Here is a 19,259-nt window from a genome sequence, read left to right on the forward strand (position 1 = left end):
GTGTAGTGCTCATCTTTGTTTATCTTAACAATAGCATGTGTCAGTTCTAAGTATACTGACTGTTGGTTTATAAAGCACTTTAATGCTGCTTTCATTTATTTTCCCCACTTGCGTAATTGATGTTCTGTGTCAAGATGACTTTGAATCGCTGTACACAATGTACATTGTCACTTAAAGTAGTAATCGTACTGCATGTACAAATACAGTTTTGAAACCTTTACAAGTCTATCAAGGTATGCAATTCAACATAATGATAACGTAAGAGCAAATGTTTGCATAGGGTGTTACCCTGTTTTCAGCCAATGGAAAGTACTGCACGTATGTGATATATTCCCTTGAATGATATGATAAAATGCTCCCTTGGCTTGCTTAGATGTCTACCATTAGAGGTGTACATTACTCACAGATCTTAATAGCAGCAGATAACTGATGACATGGTTGATGGTTGATGATTATGAGTATTCAGGACATATTACTCATATTGTTATTGTCAGAAAGTTAAGACAAGTCAGATCAAGAACCATTACATAACATTTTAAGCCTAAGTATGAAATGATGGAGCTGGTAACACATGATGGAGCTGGTAACACATAGGTAACTTTGATACTCTACAACCATGACAAGAGTTGGTCACATGTTGAACAAATAGTTATTACTTCAACGTATTCCTCCTCACAAAGTGATAATATGAAGACAAAACATTTGCACAGTGGGTTAAGAAATTTATCTCCATCTTGGCAACCAAAACACCTGGTTTTAAAAGCCAACCATTTCAAAATATTACAATTACAGTCATCTTACATTTCTGCTGCAAAAGTCCTTATGTGAACATATTAGATGGCATGCAACTGGCTCTAGTCCATACATTTAGGGACCTTGCACAAGTCAAACCCTCCATGGGTAGCTACAAGCAATATATTAGCCGGCATATACACTGCAACTACTATACGATATGAGCAGTTACAACAAACACACTTTTAGGGGAATATCACGCGTCTACAATCTACTTTCAATCATATGATATGAGGAGGCAAAACACACATTCATGACTGCACTTCACAACATGTTTCACACAATTACAATGTACAAAACATTTCATAAGAAAATACATCAAAATCTGCATGTTGGTTGAACAACTAAGACATTAATATTGCATTCCAAAACATGATCTCATTAACTAATAGAGAAACACCTAACACACAAGATCCTAACATGGCTAAGTGGCACATTCCTCTTTCACATGGTGCATCTCATCATCTTGACTTCTTCCACAGCTCCTGATCCACATTACATGCCGTGATATGAGTTTACAGTTCACTTGTATTGCAAGGACACACATTCCATCTGAAGTTCATTCATTCTTAATTCCTTCTCTTTTCTAACCTACCAGCAGTTATCAATCTAACATTCTCTAACCTTTAAAACTGATTGTTCTTGTGGGGCAAAGCAAGTTGTCTGACATAACAGGTATTCTTGTAAAGCGTCATACAGAGATAACAGTAGTAAACATGGCACTGAAAATCTAGGCAAACTCAAATAAAACAAAAATAGACCATTTTGAATAGTAACATATATTAATTCACATGTTATCACGCTGACTATAGGGTCTAATCAAGATCATTTTCTTTCCTGAATATACTTGCCATTTGCTTTGGTACATAAGAAAACCGAAAATATCATTTTCCTGCATTCACATAAAGTAATTGATTACCTGTCTGGAAATATGTGAAAAGTAGGTAGGTTTTCAATATGTCATCAACTGTTTTCAGAATATACTGCTGAGTTAATCTATTCATATTTTTGTTCAGATATTTTTAGGACACCATATCAGCTGTCTCATCAGCATCCAAAACTGTAACAATACCTTTCAACAGTAGTTTAAAAGTCTTTTTTTTTTTTTCAGAAAGGTAATGTTTTAGCATTACCGCCTTTACCCAAGGCACATTAATCTTCAGCAAAATTGTCCTTGAAATAATTGCAAAGATTTTTATCATTCCAGAAACAGTGCAAAGAAATATGAGGTTTTTTTGCTTTAGATACTCAACTACAAATAACATTCAGAGTGCATGAGTTTGTAATCACAATGCAATTGATCGCTGCTGGCCTGTGACATTACACAGAGATTGTTTTTGACTAATACTTTTATGCCATGGGCAATATCAATCCTACTGCTATGAGGTTCCAAGTTTGCCCCTGTATGCATAGCGACTGCCTCTCCTGGGCTTAATTTGTTCCACAAGCTGATGCTTGTTGGTGCTAGGAAGCTAGTAGAGCAGGAAAACTGCCGGATGGTATGCTCTTCACAGCTGGGCACAGGATCATAAATGTGTGTCAGTGAACATGGTTTGCTCCTTGGTGTAGCTGTAGGGCTGACTCGCATGTGTCATGGCATCATCGTCATACTGTGGATAATAGAAAAAGATTTTGACAAAAAGGTGTTATAAAATAATCTGGGTCTTATCTTTTCACTTCAGTCTTTTTACTTTACTTTCCATTGGGAAGTAGATACAGGTTATTGTTTGGCTCTACTGACCTATCTTACATCTCTCAGATGACTCATACTTCAGCTGCATTTAGTCAGTTAAACAGCATGGAGGCAAAAAACACATTGAAGATTGCAAAATTTTAAATAAAGCAAGACAGTAAATTGTGCTAAATGATTTGAATGTTCAGTAGTGAACGCCATGTTTACATGGCAGCCATACTTACTGTTGAATAAAGGCTATTCAATTGTCCTCCTCAAATTCACCACCGAAGTTTCTTTTAAATGGAAGCTGTGGGTGTCCCCTTTTGTACCATACATGGCTTGTTTCTTATCAGTCTGTTTCACATACCCTTTTCTTTAAAAAGAGAGATTTTGCCCGTGGATTTGAGCAGAGTAATCAATTAGTATTAATACAAAGGTTAGTGTGGCTTCACCTCACAGTATGTAGATTCACTTTGCTCTGGGATACACTTCACATTATTTACCTTAACACGCCTCTCTTGGGGGAGATTTCAAAGCAAAAAACAAAAAACTAAAACTAAAACAAAAACAAAAACCATGCAAATGATAAAAAGACCATCACACACCTTGCCTTGAATTGACAGGAATATGTTTTTGCTTCTATTAGATTTAACCAAACCCCTTTTTCTGTATCTCTTCTTCAACCAAGTTAACTTGACTGTCTAGATCCATTTCAAGTATCTTCAATTCAATAAGTATACACCGATAGCAATGAGGAAGGGTAGGCTGTGCCTGCAGCTTACCATACTGACCAAGCCTGAGTCCATCTTGGGAGGCAAGGGGGATGGGTTGTCCCAGGCAGCAACCCCTTCCTCCTCATCCAGGTACTTCAGGGAGTTCTTCTCCATGATCTCTGATGTGCGGCTGGTGGGGCGGGGTGGGGAGGGTGCGGGGAAGCTGGGGTTGTAATAGGTGTTGTGCAGACTGTGCATGCTAGACTGGCGGCTGATTGCCTGGGGAATGGGATCCTGTGCACATGAAGAAGAAGGGGGAGAGATTGGGAGGCAGGGGATAGAGATGGAAAAGAAATATGGAAGTCAGTCAGCACATTAAAGAAACTGAATGTATATAATTTCAATGATATCCTTACCACAGGTATCATCATACATGAAAGGCACAGACCCCACATAAAATGGCTACATTCTACTAATGAGACTGAATTCTACAATATGAATCCAATAACTCAATACCCCCCCCCCCCCAATTCCAATAACACCCTCCTGGTTCTCCGCCAAAGATATGAAAAATACCTTATTTAGATTTCTGTTTTTTAGGCACACTGACACTCACCAGAATGCTCTCAGACTCTGGGTAGCGGGGCAGCATGGAGGAGAAGGTAAAGTTGTGGGCCTTCCTCTGGCGAGGTGGTAGGGGCTGTCTCTCCCTGGCGTATGGCTTGCGGGTACCCGACCGGCTGAGGAGGACGGCGATGATAACGAAGATGATGACCACTCCCACCAGGACCATGATGGCAATGAACCAAACAGAGGAGTACCAAGGAGTCTGCTGGGTGGGGAGCTGGCCTCCTGTGGCTGGAGGGACAGTTACAGGCACAACATATTTAGCCTATGCATACTGGTTGCACACGAGAAGCAAGTGACTGGAATGAACCACGAGGGACTGGTATTCTTTGCCCATTTCTAGTAGGCGTGTCATGGGGACCACTTCGTCAAGCTTGTATTCGGCTCTTTGTGAGAAACTCTGGACTAAGAGTTTGGCTCACAGACAACGCTCCTCATCAAAAGGTCCTTTCGGAACTCTTAAGAGGAACTTACATGGGTGAGCACAGCATTTGTCAATTGAGTAAACTTGTCTTCCTCGAAGGATTCAGCATAAATCATCATACTGCTTCAACACATAGTGGGACTTGAACTACTTGCACAATGTACAGCTCAAGAAGTTCACATTGCACATACAGATGCAAAGAAAAGTGGTCAATTATTAACAATATGAATATGAGACACACACATCCATCCACAAAGGCATGTTGACACACACACACACAAAAAGACCCACCCACACATGTATGCATACACTCAAATAAGTGTCAATGATTGAAAACTTAGAGCTATCTCCATCATTAACATATAATCTTATGAAGTTTGATAATAAGGATAAACACATAAATGAAAAATGAACAAACCATGCTGAAAATTGTAAATATGCAAGATTTCGCTTTTTGCAATAAATATACTCCAGAAGGAGAAGTGGATTTCCTATTGACAATGACAAGCATTACTTACTTGGCGGCTGATAGATGACTGTTGGGTAGGAGACACTTCCTGTTGAGGTCACACAGGTCACTGTGAATTCATACTCTGCAAAAGACATTGAACAATGAAAGATACATGATACAAACTTCTTGCTAGGTCAAGTTGAAATCATGAATTAAAAGGAACTCATCTGATGCATACTAATTGATATTAAGATCATCCTAAAACACTAGACACTGAGCAAAAAGTGATCTCTTTTTGCATCCTCTTAAAAAAAAAACATCACACACACAAGAAGAAAAAGAAAAAGAAAAACATACCAATTATGTAGACGAGTTGAATTGTCCCACTTTTTGTAGTCTTAGGTAAAAGATCATGCTTTTCACACTGGATCACAAATTTGCTGATTTTCCCGTATTGATTGTGATCTGTTTTTGTGAGTAATAACTTTTTTCTCTTCCCTGTTATTTAGTGTGATACTCGTGAAGAGCTCAGTCAGTAAACGAAAAGTGGTATGAGTCAAATTAGAGATTGAGCATTCTGAAAGAAGACGGGTGTATTATTTTCCACCCACTCACCCATATCTTTGAGGGGTCTGGTGACTGTGGTTGCTATCCCACTGTAGACAGTGTCACCATTCTCCACCAGGATGTACTCCCGCAGCATGCTGTTGAGGACAAAGCTCTGTGCCCAGCCCACTGTGATCAGACTGTTGTTGGTGTTACTTGTGATGGATGGCTTGATGCCAGACACATACACTGGTACTGTGGGGAGAAGGTACCAAGGTATGAACATATGTGAGTCATTCTTCAAGATTATCAGTGGAAAGAAGGCTAGGAGATGGCAGTAGTACACACTCTCTCTCACAAAGTAGTGGTAATCACGGGAGTAATCCCCATCAGTGTGTTCTTATTCCTCTGTGCTACAGTAAAAACTAGAGAAGCACTCTGAGAGCGCAGACCTCCACCACGCAGCTAATTTCCACCAATGATCTTGTTCTTCCATAGAGATCACGGATATTCACCCATATATATACATGCTGAAAAGTGCCCGATTTCCCAATATAGAAGCATTTGTTACATTGTAAACCCTCAGCTGCGCGGTGCGCCTTGCCCTAGCAGAAACTAGAGCACGCACTTTAGTGCACACATGAAAACTTCAAAAATGTGCAGCTTGACCTCCCAAGTTCATTGACCCTACCTGCCAAAGTATCAAAAATCTTTCATAAAATCCATAAAAATTCCCATATCACTATCAAAATTTAACCATCTGATTCTTGTGTCATTCTCAACCTTTCCTGTAAGTTTCATCCAAATCCTTTTACAACTTTTTGAGTTATTTTGCACAGGGACAAACAAACAAACAAACCAACGGTAATGAAAACATAACCTCCCTTGGCGGAGGTAATAAAGAAACAATGAAACTACTGCTTGTCAAGTTTTTGGTAAACAAACCCTCCAATTAGTCTGACTTGCATCAAATTGACATTATGCTACTGCTCTGTTTATCCCGTTCTCTTTAGGCTAAATATACTTACAAGCTGGCTGTGTGTTCTCCTGCGTGGAAGATGACTGCACCTCTCCAATGTTATTGTAAGCAACCACAGCAAAGTCATATCTGGTGTATGGAGTGAGGCCAGTGGCATTGTGAGACAGGGAGAGGTCCTTGGGGATTGCATCGTACTCTGCTGTAGGGCAGGTCTGCTCAAACGGCTGTGTGGTGAGGGGACATCCCAGCCGGATCAGCAGATCAAACCTGGAAGCAAGCAGACATGGATTTCACTAATGAAGCCATCAGAGCTTGACAGATACATACATAAATACATACATTTATATACAATGGACTCCTGTTATAACGAAGACCTAAGGATAGGCAGTTTTCTTTCATTATATCAAAATTTCGTTATAACCAAACAAATTAACAATAAAAATAATAGGGCGGATAATGTTGGGGCCAGAATTTTTACTTCATTGTAACCAGAATTTCGTCATAAAGATGTTTGTTATAATGGTGCACTGTACTTACTTAAATTGGCCTACATATTGCATACATATTATAAAAGAATGATAGCAGAGACACTTGTACACTATCAAAGCCTTTGTTCACTCTGTACAATAAAAACAGTTAACAGAGTAACAGTTGTATGTCATGAAGCAATTGCAAAAAGAAAAATCATATTACGCACCATTCAACACAGCATACAAATGTATCAAGTTTTCGTGATCATAAATGTACCTTGGCATAAATCACTAAGAATCACCACTACATTGATCAATCAATTCCTGAGTTAGCTCACCTTGTTATGATGCCATTGGTGTTTGTAGGGTAGTCCCAGCTCAGGTAGATCCATGTCTTATCTGTCTGCAGCACTGTGGGTGGCGCGAGACCACTTGGGTCCATCTGGAGCGTTGTCACAACAACAGACTCACTGGTTGTGCATCCTCCAGAGGTGCAAGCCTCGACGGAGTAGGAGTACGTTGTGAACGGCATCAAATCTCTGTCATCGTAGCTTGTCTGAGTTGACTGTATAAGCTACAGGATATCAAGTCAATGATAGTAGAATGACTATCAAATGCACAAACTAATCCTTTTACAATTCTGAAGTAAATGAATTTTCTGATCAATGTTTTTGTAATATTCAAGGTGTATGGAATGTGTATTTATCTGAATTTGAGATAACCCACATACAATTGCTTGAAGACATCTTAAAGGTAGGGGATACCTTTTACAGACCTCCCAAAATGCAGCAAAACATTAAATATGAACCTCAGGGGACTTGCTGAGGCCACTGCTTAGAAATTTGGAAGTCAACAGTTATCTAAAATTTTAATAATGCACAAAACTCAACTACTTAGTAGTTCTGTGTGTCAGCCACACTTAAGCCTTTTTGTTGCATTCTGCTGTATTTGTGATCTATAAACACAAATCTAAAAGTACAAGAGCTGACGTAATAACATATAGAGTGTGTGGCAAGAATGTATATAGAAATGTTTGTAAGTGTTGATGAACTTTCTTCAAAAAATATACATGATGGACACACATGCAGTACATGGGTCTGCAAAGGTAGCCTAGTAATGTACTGGAAGTTACGGTGAGCCCCGAAAACAATTCAATTCAATATCTAACGGTCAAAAAAATGTACTAAATGTTACCTTCCACTTATGGGAGTTTCTAAAATGATACTCTCTTCAACATACCACTGTATTTATACAACTCTTCATTTAAGGCGTGCAAATGGGATTCCCTGCCTTTAAAGCATGACATCATCAAGAAGGCAAACACATTCAACTTGAGATAAGGAGTTCAGAAAGGCAAAGGGCAGATGATTATTCGAACAAATCAATCCAAACACACGAGGTGCTTGAGAGGCTTCTTGAATCCGACATTATATCTGGAACGATTAAGTTTGTCATGATGTTTGCATATCATTTGCTGCACAAGACACAGTGCTGTCTCAAATCCTACATGACTTGTGACTTCATATACCTATACTGCACTTTATATACTAGTCAGGCGTAAGAACAAGCACCACCCAGCTAAAATCACCTACATTAGTCTACATCTACACTCATACAAAAGTTCACATGACCACTCTCATTACCTCTGTGTTGTTCCTCCTTATGATGTATCTTTGTATCAGTCCATTGGGTTGGCTTGGTTCTCGTATGGTGAGAGCCAGACTGGTGGCTTCCACTTCGGTCACAAGTGGTGGCAGCAGCCCCTAGAGGTGCATCATATTGCAAGTCCATTATCAGCAAGTGTTATAATGAATATACGCATGGGAGCAGATGGATGTGTATGCTGCTCACATTGTGTCTTGCTAATATGCTCTTCTCAGGAAGGTAATATTCCATCTCAATTTAGTTGTAGTACTCTCCTTTAATATTTACATATATTTGATTTGGTCACACAAAATGACTGGTCTTGCCATAAATTGTTGTCGAGGTTTTTATGACTGCTATCAATGTCATCCTGCGTTTAAAGTGAAATGTTCTCATTAAGAATTCTTTCATCAAATCATTCTTGAAAAGTTTCAGAAAGGTAATATATGCATTCTTTATCACAATTACTTGCTAATTCAGCAAAAACATTTCAACATATTTCAACTATTTATAATGATGTATAAATGATAAATTGGTCTGCATCGGCATGCAAAAAATGTCATACCTCTGGTGGAGCTTCCAGCATTCTGACTGATGCCCAAGGACTTGGAGTCTCCCCAATGGAGTTAAAGGACACCACCAAGTACTCGTATGTCTCGTCTGGTACCAGAGTGGGGTCCATATCCACATACGACCTGAGTGTTGTGTTGAGGAGCATAATGGGCACTGAACGAGCACCAGTCAAGCGATCAACACTCCGGCGGTACAGCTCATATCCTAAGATGATTCCATTTGTGTTCTCCGGTGCATTCCACACTGCCCTGATGCCACTTGCAACACCAAGGTTGTCAGCCAAGGGTTCCAGAGAAGGCGCAACCTGACCACTGGGAGCATGTTCTAGGGTTCTGGCCTCTACACTGTCGCTGAGAGCGCAGCCTGAAGTTGTACAGGCCTCGATACGAAACTCGTAAATGGTGTAGAAATCCAAGTTGCGGACATCAAAACTGAGCAGTCTCCCAGAGTACACTACAGAGTTATCCACAAGGAGGGTGTAGTTCTGGATCTCTCCATTTGGAAATGCAGGCGGCTGCCAGATGGCACGGATGACTTGAGATGACAGAGCAGTGACAGTGGGAGGGCTTAGACCAGCGGGTGAGGACGAGGAAGTTGTGATGACTGCTGCATCACTGATGGCACGGCCAACACTGTTGAATGCTGTGATGACATAGGAATACTGCTGGCCTGGTGTCAAGCCAAGCCCTCCATCTCCGAAGTCTTGGTAACGCTGAGCATCCCCGTCGTAGACCAACTTGCCATCTCGACGCAGCTCAAATCGGGTGATGAGCCCATTTGGCTGTTGAGGTTCCATCCAGCTGGCTTCAATGGCTGTGGCGCTAAGTACCCTCAGCGACGGAGGATTCATTCCAATTGGTGCTGCTTCAAATGGACGTGCCAGGGCATCCGGGCTGTTTGTGCAACCTCCTGAGGTACATGCTTCCAATATAAAGGCATACTCCTGGAACGGTGTTAAACCACTGATAGTTGTAGTAAGTCCTAAGCCACTATAGCGGACTTCGTCATCCACTTTCAAACGGTACTGGACAATCTCTCCACTTGTAATAGATGGAGATGTCCAGTTGACCATTATCTGGGTAGAACTAATTGGGAATGGTCTTGGTGGGTCAACACTGATGGGGGCAGTCTCCAGAGTACGTATGTGTGTTGCCTGACTCGTGGTACAGCCGCCCTGAGTGCAGACGCTGATGGTGTATGAATACACAGTGTATGCCTGAAGATTAGAATCGGTAAATTGGAATCCAAAGTCTGGCGCAAAACTGAAGGGCGCACTATTATTCCTCTGGAGGCGATAAGCGGTGATTATGCCATTACTTTCAGCTGGAGCACTCCATCCTACGAGAAGGGAACCTGGAGTATTGAGTATGTGGCTGACAGCGGGAGGTGCCACACCAACTGGAGCAGCTTGGTCTGTCTCCACCTGCACCCAGTCACTGTTCACTGACCCCTGGGAATTTATGGCCTCAATACGGTATTCATAAATCTGGAATGGCTGCAAAGAACTGTCTACAAAGGTGTAGTCTTCTGCAGTTGTATCATACTCAGAGTGGATGATGACAGTGACAGTGAAGGCACTGTCCTCTGTAGTCCTCCTTCTCCTGCCAGAGGTAGTGGGCCTTGCTGATCTCCTTACAACATCATACTGAGTTATAACACCGTTAGGCGTTACAGGTGGCTTCCAATTCAAAACAACAGCAGTAGAGTTGACAAATCCTAGAGTTGGGGCTGGTTGATTTGCAGGAGCTATCTCAGCTGTTCTCACAGTTTGAGGACTGCCCCTCCCACACCCGACATTGGTGCATGCCTCAAGAACCACCACATACTCTGTGTATGGGGTCAATCTCCGGAAGAGGAACTCCCTGGTAAGACCTGTGTAGATAGGTGTGATAAGGTACTCATCTTCATAGATGTGGTAGTTGATAATGTCTCCATTTGGTTGACCCGGCTCATCCCATCTCAAGAGCAAGGCTAATCCATCTGGTTGCTGCTCCACATTGAAAAGACCTACGTCTCCAGGAACACCCTCTAGCGTGGTGACTTGTGCCCAGGGTCCATTGGTCTCTCCTGCACTATTAATAGCTACGATTCTTACTTGGTAGGCTGTGAATGGCATAAGACCAAAGAAGGTTGTTTGCAGGACAGTTCCTCCAACTGTGGCAGCCGCAACAACAGGTGGTGTAGCTGTTGGGTCATTCAGTCTCTCCTGATACTCTATACGGTAGTATACGATGATACCATTGGGTGAGGTGGGTGATATCCATGTGGCTTCCACAGCATAGGGACTGACTGCCACAAGGGAAGGTGCAGATACTCCTATGGGTAGAGACTCCTGGGTCCTGACGGGTGCCCAAACACTGTCTGTTACTCCTTGCGAATTCTCCGCGCGCACTCTGTACTCATAGAGAGTGAAGGCAGTGAGATCACCGCCTGCATTTACAAAGCTCCTCTCCGACTCTGACTGCGTCAAGAACACCAGGTTCTCACGTGTCGTTCCAAACTGTCGGCGATACACAAGGTACCGCTGAATGACCCCATTGGGCTTTGCCGGAGGGTCCCATGTCACTGTGACCACACTAGGGCCGGTGGATACCAGTGTTGGTGGGGGCTGTTCCTCTGGCGCAGCTTCAAATGTTCTGGCATATGTCCTTGGACCCACTCCACATCCCCCATCATTGCATGCCTGGACCCTCATGTCATACAGAGTGTACGGTGTCAGACTGTCAACAACCACCCTGGTATTGCCTGGGGACACCAATCTTGTGCTTTCATCCAACGTTCCACTCATCACTACAATTCCATACTGTCTGATGATACCATTGGGAATGGTGGGTTCCATCCATGCTGCTTCCATTGTTGTTGCGCTGAGGACAGTCAGTGTGGGTGCTGGGATACCCTCTGGGGTACTGGTAGGTGTCTGGGCAACATGCACAGAGCTGTTAGCCCCACCTGCTATAGTATTGGCTGCCACAACATACTCATATCTCGTGTTGGGTGTAAGTCCACTGTCTACATAGGTCAGAACTGAATTATTTCCAGTGTACACCATGTCACCATTGCGGTAAAGTTGGTATGATGTTATAATGCCATTTGGCCGAGATGGCTCAAACCAGTAGAGTTCAATGACTGTAGAGCTCACTACCACATGAGTGGGTGATGCCAAACCTACATACACAAAAAAAACAAAACAAAACAAAAATAAAAACAAAACCACGAACAAAAATCTTCAGCAAATACATACAGAGCTTTGCAGTAGCAGAGGTAGCTTGGCAAATACCTCTCCATTGAAAAAAAAAAAAAAAGTTTTATTCTTGCAATTTGAGCAATTTGAGTTGTGACCTATAAGGACTTGACTCCAAGAACCCTTGAACCAAACCAAACAAACTGAACATCCTCTTTAAATACACAAAAGCCTTGTCATCAACCATAAGTCAGCTCTAACGATTTCAACTCATTTCCCATGTGTTTCAAAGCACCACTTCAGCGTTTCATGTCATAAGGTGCTGGCTCTTCAGAAAATAAAACAAAGTGAAATAAAGGACACAAAAACACAATAATTGAAGCCATACTGAAAGAAAAATAATATGTGGTATGGGGTAAAAAATGTATGCCTTTTGTCTACTTTATATCACCTCTGTATCACTCTAATATTGTAAAATAGTTTAAATCCTTCAACATATGATTAATTTGTCTTATACAAACAGTGTTTAAGTCACTGCTTCCCTCGAGTAGGTAGAGGTTGACAGTGACTAAAAGCTCTAGGTGCTAAAGGGTTAAGAGGATTCCTACCTTCAGGAGGGGCCTGCAGAGTAACAGCTGAAGCAGCATCACTGTCTGCACAACCTGCTGATGTACACGCCCTCAGTGCGTACTCATACAGGGTGAAAGGGTCCAGACCTGAAGCAGATCCAAAGAGATATCATTTACATTAGATTTGATGTTAGACTGGATTATCTCAGAGTATATATTTGTAATTATGCCAAGCAATGTATTGCACTGAACTTTGAGCATCTAGGTATGGCTGATACACTTTAATATGCTAGGTATCATTGATATAATGGGTATTATACATACATATAAGATAGCAGCTAGATCAATATGTGTTTCAACATGCCATGAATTCAACTTCATGACCATGTGAACCATTACATTTGAAGCACAGCAAGTAACATTTTGCAATGACACATTCCCAGTCGGAGGGAATAGAAAAAATTGAACAAAGAAATCAAGATCAGATGTGTCTGTGATACAAATCAAGCACGCTTATACATGTACATGGAGATTTTCAACTAACTTACATTCTTCCAATTTCTTATACATTTCTTTTTTACTTTGGCTTTTATTGAGTTTTAATTGTTTTCACTCTGACAATTTACAGTTGTTGAAATGAAAAAGTAGAAAATACTTTAAATAGCACAATGACTATGAATTCTGAATTGTGTCTGAAAGAATACATGCATTAACCAAAAAAAAAAAAGATAAATAAATTAGTGACTATGTCTCTCCTTGTAGTTGGTAAATACAGCTGGACCAACCATATCCATACAACACTTATCCATAACAAAAGTTAAAATGAACACAACCACACTGGCCACTGACTGGTAGAAACAGCCAGAAAAAGTTCTTGATGGTGTATACAGCAGTCTGGTAGGGTCCTTTATGCTTAACTTATCCATCTTGCCACCGAATTATAGTTTTCCGAAATCTTTAAAGCTTTGCTGTTTAACCCTTAGCGGATGGACTGATTTTGCTACAGCACACATTTTCCATAGAAACCTGCCCGAGAATACTCAGGACTAGGGACTAGTCTTCAACGGGTTGAAACTAGTCTGACCAACCTGTGTGAGTGAACTGGAAGATGTCGGGGCCACCCTGGTAGATGGGTGCAGCCACACCCGTCTGCAGGATGCTGTACTCCTGAATGACACCATTTGTGAGACCAGGCACCTGCCATGTGATGCGGATGCTGTCAGAGCTGATCGCCATGGGAATGGGATCAAAGAGGTTCTCAGGGGCCGCCTGAAGAGTAGCAGCTACCACCTGCAGGGATGAAGCAATTAAACAGGTTAGATACAGGGATGTAAAGTCATTGACAGGCACACACATCTTTAATACTTGGGAATACTGATTCAGCAACCTTTGGTAAACCCACGTACAGTGCAGTCTGGGAAACAAAATTGCCATTACAATACTTACAGAAATACACATGTACCTTGGGCATACTTTTCTTATTTTGAAAGCAAACAAAGAAGTATGAAGAAAATTAAAGAAAATAGATTCATCTTCATTTTGGATTCAAATCCTGTTACAGTGAACGACGACAACAAATACAATTGATATAATCAATTGCTGTATTGTTGGTAAATACTTTATCTGTTCTGTTAGTTTCTGATACCCTTTTCTGTTTTGGAGGGGTGCGATCTGAATAAAATGTGATATTCCTGTGTGAACTCAATAAAGTTGAAATGATTGTATCAATGAGAAATAAGCTAGGGATTTCAGTTTTGCAGTCAGTAGAGAGTCTTGCTTCTCTGCATATTTTGCTAATATATCAAATATTATAAAGAGGTATGAAGGGGTTAAAGGTACTAGCCCACATTTGCAAACCCACGAAAATCAAAACTGCATAAAACAGGTCCAATATGACTTCAAGTACATATTATAACAGTAACATACCTCACCTGTTGCTCTTTATCTATACTATTCGATAAAAGAGAGAAAATTATCGTTTTAAAATCAATTTTCAAACCGGGTCAACCCGACCCAAAATCAAATTTCGAGCGCGGGCTAGCTACGCACATTAACTTACACATGTATCGCATGCATGTAGTACGTGCGTGGACCGGAGCTAGCGAGCGTTTTTATACGCACGCATACGGTGCATTTTCATTTATTTTTATGAAAGTAATGGACTAATTGGAACGAAATTTTGCACAGGTGTTACTGCAATCATACCCAAACTCCATGCTAACTATGAGACCAATTGCTGCAGGTTTACAAATGTGGGCTAATACCTTTAAGGATTACCACCAAGACGAAAGGTCCAGTCCTCCTAAAGGGCTTCAAAAACAGTAGCTACCACATTTTCATATAAGTTATTTTTTACACAGCCACAAAGGAAGAAATTTAACATTCATTTGCAAGCAATCAGTGTACAAGTTCCCCTGCCCTCCCACCAAAAGGGCTGTGTGTGAAAGATGTTCTTACCGGCTGGCTGAAGGCACATCCCACCCTAGTGCAAGCCCCTAGAGTATAGGTGTAGTGCTGGTAGGGCTGGATGCCTGTGCTGTCACTGTGGGTTGTGTCCGTTCCACGGTAGATCTCAATATCTCCTCGGGTCAAGGTGTATGTCACAATTATCCCTTTTCATGTTAGAAAGGAACATGAAAAATCAGCTTTGTGAGGATTCTAAACATGCTTTCAACAGTTTATGCCAATAATGGTATCTGGCAGGAAATCTTGAATGTGACCAACTACATAATAACGATAATTAAAACTCTACAGAGAGAAAATGTTCATCACACACACAGGAAAAATTCTTGATGTAAGTAGTACACAGAACACAGTTCAGCAATTCCTTACAGTTCTTACCAAATCACAATATACTAAAAGTCATGGAATGGTAACATGTATACAGAGGATAGAAAGTTTCAATTCAACTGCTTGAAAATGTTGAATTGAATATGAAGTGAGACAAAAACACTTTATGACACCAATTCATTGAGTTCATTCATTATTTTCTTGACAGATAAAGCGATCTCCACAGAGAGCAGAAAGCATGTGGCTTCAGTGCTTTGGATTGCAGCTGGACTGCTGCCTTACCATTGGGCTGTAGAGGAGGCTGCCAGGTCAGCTCTATGGTGTCCAGTACGCCCATAGCCACTGACCAGACAGGGGTACGCACCCCAGCTGGTATGTCTTCATCCGTGGTGGCATTTGAAAGACCGCTGTTGGAACTGCCTGCAGCGTTGAAAGCTGATACAAGGTACTCATAGCGGGTGTATGGCGACAAGCCTTGATCTGTGGGGTGGGGATGAGAATTAACGATCGACTCACAAATTATTCACAGACCATTTTTACTGGTGTCATCTGGTGTTCAACACCCTATTTGCTCACGGTGTCAAAACAATGTCATTCAGACTAGGTGCATGATGAGGAATTCAAGAATGCATCAGAACTAAAGCTAATTAAGTTTGGCACCAAGTCTAACTGTGCGCAGGTGCAGATCACCTGTACCTGCAGGCAACTACAATCATTCTCAGAAAGCACTAGGTGTTGTACATCCATATTTGGCTCCATGAGAAAAAGATAACAATAAATCTCATTTCATCTTTCAATGTCTTCAGAAGTATGAAACACAAATTTAACCCTAAAAAGATTGGGCTATTTTGATGCCTCGTAGGACTGGCATTGAAAATTTTTTCTTATGTATCTTATTGTTTTTAAAATTTCTTATGTATTTCTTTGTTTTCGACTTTTAGTTTTTCATTGCTTTTTTTTTTTCAAAGGAAATCATCGGCCATATTATTCCAATCATAAACAACATGAAATTAATTGATTTTGATCAGTAAAAGTAAAAATAATGAAACATCTATGAATTTTGGTCAGAAACAGAATTTGCATTGGATTTGTACATGAAATCACGTTGTTGAAAAATGTCGGGTCTGACATGCACTTACAAAATATTGCGTAACTTCAGAACCGCATACCTGGGCGTCGCGAATTTGGTCTCAAAAGTTGCGCAAGACTTAAAAGAAAAAAGTCCTAAAACGTCGCGGTGTGAGATTTTTACGTTACAGATTTATCGTGAAAAATGTCGAGGGGGGGCCCAAAGCCCCCCCCCCCCAGTCTTTTTAGGGTTAAAGAGAAAACATAGAAACACTACAAGGATTTGAGATGACCAGCAACAAAAAGATTATGACTGTAGTAATTTATTTGTATCACACTGGAAATTTAGGCTTTATCAAAGTTTGTTAAAATATATTCAAGCAAGTGCAGGCACATTCTACAAATAGAAACTTATTCATCACCTTGGGATACATCTGTACCAGTCCTGAGCTCCAAATCTAACTGGGTCCAACAGTAATGTAGACCAATCATATAAGTATTTGCGATGAGTATATACACTATACATTCTTTGGCGAGCACTCACCAAGGTATGTGTACACATTTGGTCCTGATGTGTACAGTGAGACCAGGGCTGATGGACAGAGGACCTCTCCACTGCCCGTTGGCCCTGCCCCTCCTGGAGTGGTCACAACATACGTGGAATCCACCGAGTGGCAAGTGTGGGTGTTGGTATCAAAGTCACATCTGATTAACAAAACCGAGAGGTGGTGGTTGTTAGAAGGTTGAACCATCATATCATGTATGTGGTTAATTCTACCAAAATATAATCACCAGCATCCTAACAATCACTTGCAACTTTTAACCTTTGGTGAATATAAATCACAATAACCAGTAATTGATGTATTGCAACTATCATTCATCCACTACAATCGTCCCATTTTTGTCATCATTGTCATTTTATTGTTGTCATCTTAATCATGATCATCTCTATTTTCATCATGGTGGCCATCTGACCATCAAGGTTTAACAAAAGGGTTCCTAAGAATAAAGATTGTAAGTTTTGAGATTGGATGGGTCACCAAAAAGAAAAGTCTCAAAAAATTGAGACTTCTGTTAATGGGTAAATTGAAAAAACTCTAATCTGTAATGCCCCAAGAAATAAGCTGAGAATGAAAGAATTGACACAATGACAATAGAAAATATAAGAGTCAACAAAACTGAGACTTAACCTCTTAACAACCATTGGGCCACAACTGTCCTCATGAACAATTACATTCTTCACCTCAGCATGCAACACAAAGTGGTTGTAGTACTTCTGCATCTATAGCAGGGGATCATTAAAGTCATACAGATTGGGGCCTTCAAAGTCCCATCTAAGCCCCCATGGGGGCCACCTTTGTATCTCCTAATCTAAAGTATGATTCCTAGCACATTTGGTGAAACTCTTATCATGCATTTTTACGGTTGTTGGGGTCTATCTCAACTTGACATCAAACGAGGTGCCCAATTGGGCCACCACTGCCACTTTCATGAAAAATTTCGTTATTGATACTACTCAAACTGTGACCATGGTTTTCACGAAGACAAACATATTATAAAATTTACGGACAAAAAGTGATGGCAAGAGCTCACTTAAGCCCTTAGTTCAGATTATACTTTTAACTAACAAATGCTAAATGACTTTGGCAATGCCTAACCTGTCACAGTATGCTGACACTGCTAAACTGATTGGGCAGACCGTCCCTATCCCACAATTGCCCTGTGCTGCAGAGCTCCGATCTGCACACACTCTAGAACCAGGGTTGTAGCCAACTGTGTTGCAGCAGGCCTGTGAGGGTGCTATTCGCTGTGCACCACAACACTGGTCATTGGCTGTTTGCTTGGCACTGGGCGACTCATAGAGGTAAGTCTGAAAGAGTGGGGAAAATATGAAAAGATCACTTAAAATGTATATATTACATTCTTTTCTTCCAGTTGATCAAATCATCAAAAGAGCACAACATCATTTCATTAAAGTATGATAAACACGAGCCTACATTTTCATAATTACACCATTTCCAGAAAGGAAGCAAAACAATTAATAAATACCTAACAACATCAGATACTTCCCAGTTTCCAATATGTCTATTCTGATTCATGTATACACAATCAGAGGAATAGTAGCACACATATATTTGATGTACATTTCACAAAATACAAAGTTGTCCTACATTGGCCAGGAAATAGAAAGCAAACAAGATTTTAGAAAAGTGAGAGAATGCATAAAGATACAATGGATAATTTCAAGGTTTCTCCATCAACTATAAATAAAGTCTTATTTAGACCAACTAACCTCTGCAACTCCACTTTCACTGGTGCAACACAGTGCTATTGAAGAGTTGACATATTCCGTCCCACAGCAGACATTGCCCCCTACAGCATCATAGGCCAGGCCTAGGTCTCCCTCTGAACAGCAAATCTGAGCTGCAGGAACTATTCTGTCTCCGCAACACTGGCCATTCATGGCATCAGCAAACTGACCTGCATTAGAAAATAATGAGGGAAAAGTCAGCAAAATAAAGCAAAAGGCATACGTTCTTCATATTTGTCACTAATGAAAAGGATGAAAAATAACATTTTACACACTTCACTGCTATCAAGATACGTGGTCCACAGGCACACAAATTCACAAACTTCTGTTTGAACTCCAGAGGAAACAATACATCACAGGGAAATATTTTGGAAGCATGATGAGGGTGCATGGAAAAACTATTGTCCACTGTCTCCCACAAGTTAATGAACAAATTGACTACAATG

General features: G+C 40.8%; 1 protein-coding gene across 1 annotated transcript in view; it reads right to left on the minus strand.

Annotated features, from left to right (window-relative positions):
• Positions 1 to 1,899: 1,899 nt before the first annotated feature.
• The window catches only part of LOC140233556 (usherin-like), a 76,089-nt gene continuing 58,729 nt past the window's right edge, over positions 1,900 to 19,259 (minus strand). The window contains exons 50-65 of the mRNA XM_072313695.1: positions 18,796 to 18,983; positions 18,161 to 18,372; positions 17,047 to 17,207; positions 15,717 to 15,914; positions 15,102 to 15,256; positions 13,733 to 13,934; positions 12,684 to 12,791; positions 8,887 to 12,059; positions 8,321 to 8,440; positions 7,016 to 7,251; positions 6,257 to 6,474; positions 5,298 to 5,483; positions 4,750 to 4,824; positions 3,797 to 4,038; positions 3,250 to 3,474; positions 1,900 to 2,402 (exon numbers count right to left, since the gene is read on the minus strand). Coding sequence (XP_072169796.1) covers positions 2,319 to 2,402; positions 3,250 to 3,474; positions 3,797 to 4,038; positions 4,750 to 4,824; positions 5,298 to 5,483; positions 6,257 to 6,474; positions 7,016 to 7,251; positions 8,321 to 8,440; positions 8,887 to 12,059; positions 12,684 to 12,791; positions 13,733 to 13,934; positions 15,102 to 15,256; positions 15,717 to 15,914; positions 17,047 to 17,207; positions 18,161 to 18,372; positions 18,796 to 18,983 — 5,783 coding nt within the window. The 3' untranslated portion in view covers positions 1,900 to 2,318. The remainder of the gene's footprint in view (positions 2,403 to 3,249; positions 3,475 to 3,796; positions 4,039 to 4,749; positions 4,825 to 5,297; positions 5,484 to 6,256; positions 6,475 to 7,015; positions 7,252 to 8,320; positions 8,441 to 8,886; positions 12,060 to 12,683; positions 12,792 to 13,732; positions 13,935 to 15,101; positions 15,257 to 15,716; positions 15,915 to 17,046; positions 17,208 to 18,160; positions 18,373 to 18,795; positions 18,984 to 19,259) is intronic.

Source organism: Diadema setosum, chromosome 1, assembly GCF_964275005.1.
Source record: "Diadema setosum chromosome 1, eeDiaSeto1, whole genome shotgun sequence".
Classification (NCBI taxonomy): Eukaryota; Metazoa; Echinodermata; class Echinoidea; order Diadematoida; family Diadematidae; genus Diadema; species Diadema setosum.